Genomic DNA, 10,269 nt, shown 5'->3' on the forward strand with positions numbered 1-10,269 from the left:
AACAATGGACCGGGAAGGCAAGCAAGAGGGCATCCCAGACACTGAAATGAATCCTGGAAAATGACAAGGGATGGAGAAACTTTTATAGGACTATGCAAAAAAAAAAAATTTACAATTGCTATTTCCCCTAAAAGCCATTAGCTTTGCAGTAATAGACTTTTAGTATGATGATGACAGAATGATTTGGGACCCTAGCATGGATCCTAGAAAAGCTGAACCCAATCTGGAAATCACTGCTTCATCCATCTGCCCATTTCTACATAAATCCTTTGTTTTACCACCGAAGCATTGCTTTTTGGGACAACCTCCATCAAGGAGAACAAGCACCCCTCTCTCTTTGACTCCCAGAAGAAATGCATGTGGGAGATATTACATTTTAGAAGGGATAAGCCCAACTTATTTATGACTCTCTTGTGTGGATTTAAAAAAAAAAAAAAAACAAAACCCAATTCAATACTCAAACAGAAGACAAAAGCAAAATAAATTTCAAGAACAATACGCCAATGACAGGTCACACTCTCAAGAAACAGAAGGATGCTTTGTCCTTGGATTTTGAAACACTGCTGAAATACTCCTTGGGCTGGCAGAGAACACTGTGTAATTGAAGACTGAGAGAAGACAAGTAGGCAGGAGTAGGCACCACACCTAGGAAGGCATTAATCTCAAAACTTGAAAGGTTTTAAAGGACGACTCCAGGATGAGAAAAATCTGGTAATAAGTCAGCTGGAGGACTTGGATAAATAGACAGGGACGTTGCAGGTGTCTGAACAATATGGGCTTTGCCAGCAGGGTGCCCTTGAGAGAGCAGCACTTGAGGGGAGCACAGAGCCAGGGATCAGCTCTGGGCAGTGACACCGAGGTGGGACTGGGCTTTGCTGACAGGGAAAATGCACCAGGAGCACCTGAGGAGGGACCCTCCTGTGCCACCCCTTCAGCCCTGTCCAACGTCAAACATTAAAGGGTCTGAGCACTAATGCAGGGACATTATTGTCATTATGTGCAAAGACACACAGCTCTGGGGTTGGAGCATCTGTATTTAATTTTTTGTCTTTTATGAGAGGGAGGGGAGGAAGATTATGTTCTTGTTCTATCCCAGAGCTTTGAGCACGTAACCTATTCTGCCCAATATCATCATCCAACAAATCAAGGCAATGTTTCATGAGACAACACATGAAAGAAGACAGGGAAATGTTGCTGATTTAGTTTATTGAGAAAGAAAATCAGGAGTGAGCTGAGTTCCCCAGAAGGTGAGATGGACTGAGGTCAGATCTTTATCTGGGATTTTCCAGTGGGGATCCTGTGGTGAATTCTCTTGGCACTATACTCAGCATTTTCCAAAATGGCTCAAAGAGATAGTCCCATTGCTGTCCCTGAAGTAAGGAGAGGAAAGAATGAATTAAACAGAGTCCTGCCTGCTATAATCTGTCTTTTTGATGGCTCCTAGAGATGGTGTCAGATGGGATCCTGCTCCAGAGCCAAGGAACTTGCAGACTCCCATTTGCTATTTGATTATTAAGACATGAGTAAAACAATTTAACCCATTCTTAAGACTGAAAATATCTGTGGGGAAACTACAGTGGAATTTCAAAAGGAAAGGAATTTCATTTCCTTTGCAGCATGCAAGAAAAATTCCATTTAGGTTAAATGCTCTTCAAACCATTCACACTGACAAAGCAGCCGTAGCATTTTTTATGCTCTAATGAAAAAAATAAATGAACGCTTGACACGGTGGCTGGCATTCCCTCCTGCCCCAAATCCCTAATCACCAGTATCCAGCAAACAAAAAAAGCAGTAACTGTGCAAACTTGTGCCCACAGGAGGCAACTGATAAAACAGACATCACTGATATTTGTACATACACGACTGCATTGCAGAAGATACACTTATTGTTGTATGTTGTGTTGTCAGAGCCACAGAGAGGCATGTAGTCCAGTGAGCAGACAGGTTTGGGGTAGTCACTGCAGTCAACCTGTAAAAAATAAATAAAAATAAAAGAGTCTGATATGGAGGAGTCAGTAGCACAAGGGCTTGAACCCTGAGCTAGAGCTGCAGTGCTAGTGATACCAATCTCACCAAACATAATTAACTTCCTTGCACATCTGATATAAACTGAGGTGTCAGTTTCTCCCATGCCAGGAGAATTTAATAATATAAAAATAGATCATAATTTCCTGTTTGAAGAGATGTATATCATAACCTGGTCATGGCATTTCCAAGCAGCAGCAGTTCACTCGGTGAAGGTGCCGTGCTCTGTGTTCCCAAGCTGGCCAGGAAATTAAATGGAAAAACACTGGTGTCTGGAGAAATGGAGTGCTGATCCTCTATAAAGGTCCACTATCCCTCCTGGAGTCTTAAAACTGGAAGATCAGCAGGTGGCTGGATACTGCAAGAGTGGGATTCTGTTTCCTGGAGCAATGGTGTTGCACTTGCTGAGGAGAATTGTAGAGCTAAAAATGTGTCTGGGTGCAGGAAGAGGCTGAGGAATTTCATAGAGGAGAAATCTCTCAAGGCTTAGTGACTGTACTAGGCTTAGGCTCTGCACCAAGTTGCCAGGGTCTAGATGGAGCATTGGTCGGACCCCAAAAGCCATTCTCTGTTCCTTTTCACAGTTCCACCCTGATGAATTATTTCTACTACTCTTTTACTCATCCCTTCCTGAGCAGTCACCTGCTCCTTTCCTGGCATTCACACAAATAACATTTATTGCATGTAGAGAAGGCAAAACCTCTCCCCTTCTGCAGCACAGCAGCTGTTTCACTTCTGCTGGTCTGGGGGCTGCTGCAGACACTGGCAGTTCTTCCCCTGACAGCAGCAGCACCAAAACCCAGCCCCTGATCACCCAAATCACTTACTGCGACAATTTCCTTCTTACATTCACCGTCAGCCTTCTTGCCAATGCTGGTTCCAGCCTCCCTGGGAAGGGAAGAGACATGCATTAGGGAGCCCTGCAAGCAGCCTGTCCTGCTGAGCCCCATCACCAGCAACGCTGAGCAGCCCCAGGCACAAGGATGGGATACAGGAGGCACCAGCTGATGTTGTGCCCATGTGGCTCCAGGGACCAGCTCGGGTGGTGTCACTGCCTGCCAGGGAGCTGGTTTGCAGCAAGATGTGAGGGACAGGGGTCATGGTGGATGAGGAGACAGGCTGTGTGACAATGTCAATGCCCCCTGGGTGAGTTGTTATCCTCTGCAAGGCAGCATCTGCCACACGGACCCTTTTGACTTAGTTAAGAGCAGCATCCTGTCCTGTGTGAGATCCCCACCCAGCCCTCCCCTTCTCTGCCTACACCAAAGGCATGGCTCTCCTTCTAATGACAGAGGACAGCAAGGTTTAGTCAGGAGGAAAAGAGGTCTTGTTGGAAGTCCTGCTGTCCAAAAGAGCAGTTGCAGGAGCAGCAGCCCCAGGCCCTGTGCTCAGCACTCACAGGCTCCGGGCGCAGAGCAGGCACTCGTTGTCGTAGGTGACCCAGTCGGTCCCGCAGACGGGGCTGATGTCTTTGCTGCAGATCAGCCCCACTTTGCCCTCCTCGCTGGTTGAGTTGGGGTACCTGCTGCAATCCACCTGGCGAGGGAACAAACAAAGCCCTGGTGAAGGCCTTGCTGAAAGCACACAAGGGGATCGGGTGTGTCTGCCTGGCCACACAGGACAGCACCACAGCAGGAGAAAAGCTTTTCTGTCAGTCTCAGTGATGACACTTCACTTGGAGGTGACCACTGCAAGATTGTGGCAGCTCATCTGTGTTCTTGTTTAGGGTCTGAATTATTTCAATAAGCACCCTTGGACACTCAGAAGCAGGACACACCCCTTGTTTTGCCCTTGGTTTAACTTACGGGGGCAACTTCCTTGCACTCTCCATCGTGGTCTTTGCTGACATTGGTTCCATATTCTCTGCAGGGGAGAAAGACAAATGTTAGGAAGTTCAGCAAAGATGTTTTGCAACATTCTAGGTGCTAAAATTAATACAAGGGAAAACTGACTTTCTCAGTCAGGCTTTTTTTATATCTGTATTTGAGAAGGTAGAGCCACCCTCCCTCATCAGCTGAGTAGCTGGCAGGGATGTAAAACCCTGGGAAGCTTTGGGGCCATTTTGGGCAGCCCTGAGCAGAGCATCTCTATCCTCTTGCTGCGATGAGATGTGCTCTCAGAGCCATCACCTGGCCACTCCTTGAGACAGAGAAAAAAAACCTGAATAAATTACAGAAGCAAAAGAAAGACACGGTGGCTAAAGCCTGAGCGCTGTGCCGTGATAGCCAAGCTCATTTTGGAGGAATTGACACGGGTGATGTGTGACAGATTGGTGAGCTGTGGTGGTGCCAGGAGCCCTGAGCTGTGCTGCCTGGGGTCCCCACGCTGTCCCCAAGCTGTCCCCATGTGTCCCCAAGCAGAACATACGCGTTGTAGGCGCAGAGCAGGCACTCGTTGCCGTAGGTGACACCGTCGGAGCCGCAGATGGGGCTGACGGCCTCGCTGCACACCAGCACCTCTTTGCCCTCCTCGTTTGTGGTGTTGGGATAGGTACTGCAGTCCACCTGCCACAGCAATCACAGCAACAGGGTGAGAAAACCTGAGACGTTCACAGCTCTCATTGTGGGTGGGACACTGGGCTGGTACAACCAGTCCTCACTGCCACAGCACAAACTTCTGCTGTGGGTCCCTCAGGAGAATCCTTCCTGCAGAGATGTCCCCAAAGAGCAGGAGAAGAGGAGGAGGAGGGAAGAGCTATAACCATACAGCCCCTTGGATGGGATAAACCAGTGCTGGTCTCTCATGCTCACTTGACATGATTTTATAAAGGCTCTCCATTGGTCCCTAGATCTTCTATTCTTGTGGCCTCTCCACTGCACCTCTGGTTTTACTTTTTCATTCTTAATACACTGATCATGGTTTTTTTTCAGAGGACCAAGACCTGTGAGGAAGCTGGATCAGCTCAGAGTATTTTAGTATTTCAGTAGGTTGCTCTCAGGTAGGTTCTGATGCTAGCCTATTGCTTTAATTTAGAACCAGCTATATATTTTCAGTTTAAAGCTTAGACCAGTGTAAAGTTGCTGAAAAATTAATTAATCCAAAAACATTATAACATTACTACTAAAACATTATTAACATACAGCATAGATGTACAGCCCAGGGCAGTATAATTTCATTTTTTACCCTGTAGGATCTGATTACAGTGACCCGAGTGTGACACTTGGGTGAAAAACAGCTGAGCATTTACAGGCTGGAGGTTTTTCCCATTACTTTGGTTTTACCTTTATCAGGCCACATACTTGAGAAAGGTGACAGAAAGAAATCTTCCACTTACCTCAATCCCAAAGACAGTATCTGGAAAAGAAAAGAGAGGCAGAAAGTATGAACAAAAGCCAATGTGATAAGACCTCAATTAAAGCTGGAAATATGGATATAAAATTCCTGTGTGCAGGACCAAGCCAAATGATTTCTAGTGATTGTTTTTTGAACTAAATAAACTATGTATGATTTTTTTCCTCTATGTTGATAAGCATAATAGCATTGCTTATTGCTGGCTATGATGAAACACCTTTCTGAATAGCTTTGTTCTTTTTTTGTTCTGAGACATGTAGATTTATTAATTGAAAACAGAACAGCTTTTCCTTCCTTATCTTTTTACATATCCGCTTTGACCCTAAAGCGCTGCTGTTATGTATCTGGAAATACACCTGAATCAACAGAGACAAATGCAAATAGTCACCTACAGGATAAGCAAATACATACAGCATCTGTTGACAGAAATATGCATTTGAAAGAAGGTGAGTGTGAAAAAAATGTCTTTGGCTTTGTAATTTCATAAGTTGTGAATATGCAGTGAGAACATCAGAGTCTGGCTTGTTTTCATCTCTTGCTGTTCCATTAGCAGAAAGAGCATTGCAGGAAATTTGCCAGGGTCTTGCAGAAAACTTGCCTGTGCCATTACAATATTTTCCTTACTAGTTACCAGAGGTCTGACCCCCTTCTCATGGCCTTATTTCAAGTGTTCATCCATTTGCTGTAATTGTACAAGGCTAAGCAGTGTAATGGTGTGAGAACATCAGTGTACAAAGTGTAACAGCACGAGCTGCCAGCACAGAACTCCATTGCTGTTATTTATATTTATGACAAACCACCAGCTACAGCAGCGAGCCACTGAGGACTACCCTGAAAAACACTCCTGCAACCTGCACGATGCCAACCGAGGCAGCAGAGCCCTCTGAAGGAGATTTCCTCTCTTTGGATCCTCTGCCTCATCCCTTTGAAGGCAGCCAGGACTCAGAGACACCTGGAGAATCACTCACCTGGGGCGCAGCAAAGCGCGAAGGAGAGGAGCACCAGAATTCCTGCCCTGGTCATGCTGGAGGTGCTGGAGTCTGCAGGCTGCTGCTCCCACTCTGCTCAGAGATGGTCCCTGCAGGGCTGCCTGCAAATATATACAAATGCAATGTCTAAACTGTTCAACTGTAACATAAAACAACCTGCAGAATCTGTCAGCAGCACAATGAGGCCGGGAATATTTATGGAGGTCTTGACTTTTCGGGTAATGGTCTGAGCCTGCCAGGCAATTGATTTTGGCTGGACACCTGGTTAATAGATCAAGACAAGTATCACAAGTTCTGAGTGGTCAAAAGAAAACAAACAGCCTTTTGGACAAAAGAAACCTCTTTGGGATTCTGGTGGAAATGTAAGGAGCACAAGATACTGAGGGGAATGAAGAGCAGGCCACTGATTTGTCTCTTGTAGAGCAACACCTCCCATCAGGGACAGCTTAAGCAGTACCACCCTGCCTGCAGGCCAGGCTGAGTCTCTGCTTTCCTTTCTGGTTTTCAGTGGGTTTTTCTCCCCAAATTCCCAAATAATCACCTCTAGGTACAAACACAGCTCAGGTGTGGCTTTGCCATCAGCAGCACCAGTTAAGCTTCATCAGGCAGGTCTGGCAGGACCGTGTCCAGCCTGTGGATCCAAAGGTTTTTGGCACCAGTTTGAGTAAAGCCAAGGCTTCATGACAGTTTCACTGCCTGGGTATAGAAGAGCTCAGTAGAAGACTTGAAAGCAGATTAAAAATCTGTCAAATGCCACTAAAAATGTCACTTGAACCTTAGCAACAGGGAGCACTTATTTACAGACCCAGTCCCAGTTAAACACAAGGATTCAGAGTGTTCTGCCAAGCCAGCTGAAGAACAAAAGACACTGAGGATTTGGAACCTATTTACATTGCACCAGCTACACCTGAAAGTACAGTAGGTCCTTTCCTCTGGCAGATATTTTAGAAAATGATACTTAAAATATAGAATCTGTCCCCATTTCCCTGTCTGTCTCACACCACCAGCCTTTGTGTCATCTCCAAATTGCTCCTGCCTAGGAGCAGGTCTGCACCTCTGCTGGTTTAGTAGCTGTAATTTTGCAGGAGTGGGTTCTGCCTGTAACCTGTTGCCCATCCCTTTCACAGGTTCAAAGTGGCAAGGACACTTGGGGTTTTTTGGGGGGTCATTGGAGCTAAGCATTGTGCTTAGGGTAACTTCAGAATTTTGGGAGGTGCAGAGCAAAAGGTGCTTTACAGGTGCTGCCTTTAATGAACCAGGCACCACCCATAAGACAAATTAAATTCATCTGAAATCATTGAAATTCACCCCAAGCAAATGTGTTGTTGTCTGATCCACCACAGTAGTCTAAAGGGTATATTTTGATCCTTACCTGGATATATTGGATATTGCATGGAATCACCTCTCCTGGCACACCCAGAAGGCCACAGCATGGCTGTGTGGATATGCAGGTCACATTTTCACATCCAAGAGATGAGATTCTTCACAGGCAGAAGCATCGAAATAATTATGCTGCTGTGATTGTTTCTATAAATTACAGGGAGCATGCATGAATATTTCAGACAGATTCGGCACATTTCCAGGATATATTGCCCTGATGTGCCTTGTGAGCAGCATCTCTGGAAGCCAAACTCTTTTCCCTGAGCATGTGCAGGAGTTACTGAAGCTGCTCCCTGCATGTCACAGTTGCTGATTTTTCCTGTGCAGAGTTGGAGGGAGCTACATCCCTCTGGGTTAAATATGGAATTTGCCGCTCCCTCATCCAACCAAGACCTCTCCAAACGATCCTCACCAGCCTTCACAGCCCCAGCCCTGGACAGTGCTGTCCTTTGGGCAAGACCAACCTCTCCTGATGAGTGGAGAGCATTTTCCTGCCAAAGTCTGGCACGTGTTACACCACTGAAAAATTTTCCACTTCACCTCCTGGGTTCAGCTCTAGGTCTGGCACTGGCCTCAAGCAACTCAGATTTTCTCTGACCACCACAATGCCTGTTGGATGTCCAGCAGGTGCCTTATTTCACTCTCTCACCTACAGACACTTCAAGGAGACTGAAATCTGCAGCAATTAAATGGTGACTGGGCAACACCTGAGCCCCACAGGTATCCCCCTAGGCAAGCCACAAAAGTGGGGGATTTCACCCAGAAATCCCCAGGTTCAGGCACTTGCACAGCCATTCAGCATCCACAGCCTCCCCACCCAGGGTTACAGCTCCAGATTATCCCACCCCTGGTAACAGCATGGAAAAACGCCACAGCTGGCTGAGCTCCTGCTGCAGGACAGGTCTCTCAGGCCTTGGCTGCTCCTGAAAGAACAGTTAGAAAGAGGATTTGGTCTGCAATCCTGCCACTGATCTGCTGTAATCCACTTCATTATGGCCCTCTAATCCTCAAAGTCAGATGCAGCATATGGCTAATGACCATTTGGCTGAAGGAAAATCCTCTGTGAGCAGCAGCCAGCACGAGGGCAGAGATCCTACAAGAGAGCTGGAGATGGACTCTGGACAAGAGCATGGAGTGAGAGGACAAGGGGGAATGGAAAGGCTTTAAGCAGAAAGAGGGAAGGTTTAGATTGAGTATTAGGGAGAAATTCTTTAGTGGGAAGTCCTGGCACAGGTGCCCAGAGCAGCTGTGGCTGCCCCATCCCTGGAAGTGTCCAAGGCCAGGCTGGACAGGGATTGGAGCACCCTGGGACAGTGGAAAATGCCCCTACCTATGGCAGAGGGGTTGGATCAAAATTATCTTTAAGCTCTCTTCCAACCCAAAAATTTCTATGATTCTGTATTCTGCAGGTAAGCAAAGGCAGTGCCACACCTCAGGGTGCTGCCTGTTATGGTCCTGAGCACATAAGGTCTGTGTGCTGAGACCAGGGCAGGATTTGGCCATTATACAATATCCTCTCTGACTTACTCATGTAAATCCTTGTTTTACGTTTCCCATTACAGTTTTTTTTCCAGTATCGATTTCCTATTCTCTGAAAAAATCAAAACTGAGGTTGAAGAATTTTCTTAGCAGATATGCAACTCCCCAGCATAAATAACACATTGATAAATTAATGGCAAATCATTTAATACACTTTTCTAAACACTCCCGGGGTTTGACACATTATTTAATTAACAAATAACTGCTGTAAAGGTGGGAAATACCAATTGGTTGCAGCTCTTCCATGAAAATGCCTCTAATCACTCCAAAATGCCCGCTAAACACAATTCAGGCTACAGTTTTCATCTCTGGCTTTCTTTTGGCCACAGTGTGGCCAATAACTGTTTGCATTGAGCCTCATGCCTGGAGAAACCAATGCAGCACAAATGGAAGCTCTGCCTCTCACCCAGTGCTTGAAGGCCTCATCCGAACTGAGCAATAAAGCAAACAAAGTCACTGATATGATTAAAAACATCTCACCATCAAAACATATCCATGTGTTTATGAACTTATTAAATAGAGCTTGATCCAGGTAATGCCAGTGGATGTTTTCCTGAGCTAATAAGACCATGGGCAGAACTTTGTACCCTGCAGGTGAAGGCTAACGTGGTTTCACGTTACTTATGCAATGAATTGAATGAATTTGGCCCCACTGCAAGGGCAGATGTTGACACATGGGAACAAGTCCAGCAGAGGCAGGCGGGCTGGCAGGGACAGGAGCACAGGGCATTCCAGGAAAGCTGAAGGAGATGGGCTTGTTCATCATGGGGAATAGATGGCTACTGGGATCACTCTGCTGTCTGCAGCTCCCTGATGGGGTCAGAGATAAGTCTTCTCTAAGCTGTATGGCAAAAGGATTAAATTCTGAATGAATGTGAGGAATTATTCCTTGTCACGAGTATGATCAAGCACAGAGAGCAGAGAGGCCATGCATGTCCTTCCTCAGTGCTTTTGAGAACCCAACTGAACAAGAAAGGCCTTGGGCACCCTGACCTGCCTCTGACTTTGGCCTTGCTTTGATCAGGATTTGAGCCAGAGATCTCTG

The 10,269-nt window shown here is 46.2% G+C and overlaps 1 protein-coding gene across 1 annotated transcript; it reads right to left on the reverse strand.

Moving 5' to 3' along the window:
- Nucleotides 1–1,240: 1,240 nt before the first annotated feature.
- On the reverse strand, nt 1,241–6,413 carry LOC132080427 (ovomucoid-like). The gene is made up of 8 exons (XM_059483595.1): nt 6,285–6,413; nt 5,300–5,319; nt 4,393–4,529; nt 3,831–3,888; nt 3,425–3,561; nt 2,853–2,913; nt 1,860–1,969; nt 1,241–1,370 (listed from the first exon to the last, which is right to left on the reverse strand). Exons 1-8 carry the CDS (start codon nt 6,337–6,339, stop codon nt 1,325–1,327), a joined length of 624 nt encoding a protein of 207 aa, XP_059339578.1. The 5' UTR covers nt 6,340–6,413; the 3' UTR covers nt 1,241–1,324.
- Between the last annotated feature and the right edge of the window lie 3,856 nt (nt 6,414–10,269).

The sequence above is a fragment of the Ammospiza nelsoni genome, chromosome 16 (genome assembly GCF_027579445.1).
Source record: "Ammospiza nelsoni isolate bAmmNel1 chromosome 16, bAmmNel1.pri, whole genome shotgun sequence".
NCBI classification, from domain to species: domain Eukaryota; kingdom Metazoa; phylum Chordata; class Aves; order Passeriformes; family Passerellidae; genus Ammospiza; species Ammospiza nelsoni.

Excerpts from the sequence above, each read along its gene's own strand:
- LOC132080427 (XM_059483595.1), bottom strand. The coding sequence starts at position 6,339 with ATGACCAGGGCAGGAATTCTGGTGCTCCTCTCCTTCGCGCTTTGCTGC. Across the intron at positions 5,320-6,284 it reads CGCGCTTTGCTGCGCCCCAG|ATACTGTCTTTGGGATTGAG; the intron begins GTGAGTGATTCT and ends TTTCTTTTCCAG. Across the intron at positions 3,889-4,392 it reads CTGCTCTGCGCCTACAACGC|AGAATATGGAACCAATGTCA; the intron begins GTATGTTCTGCT and ends TCTCCCCTGCAG.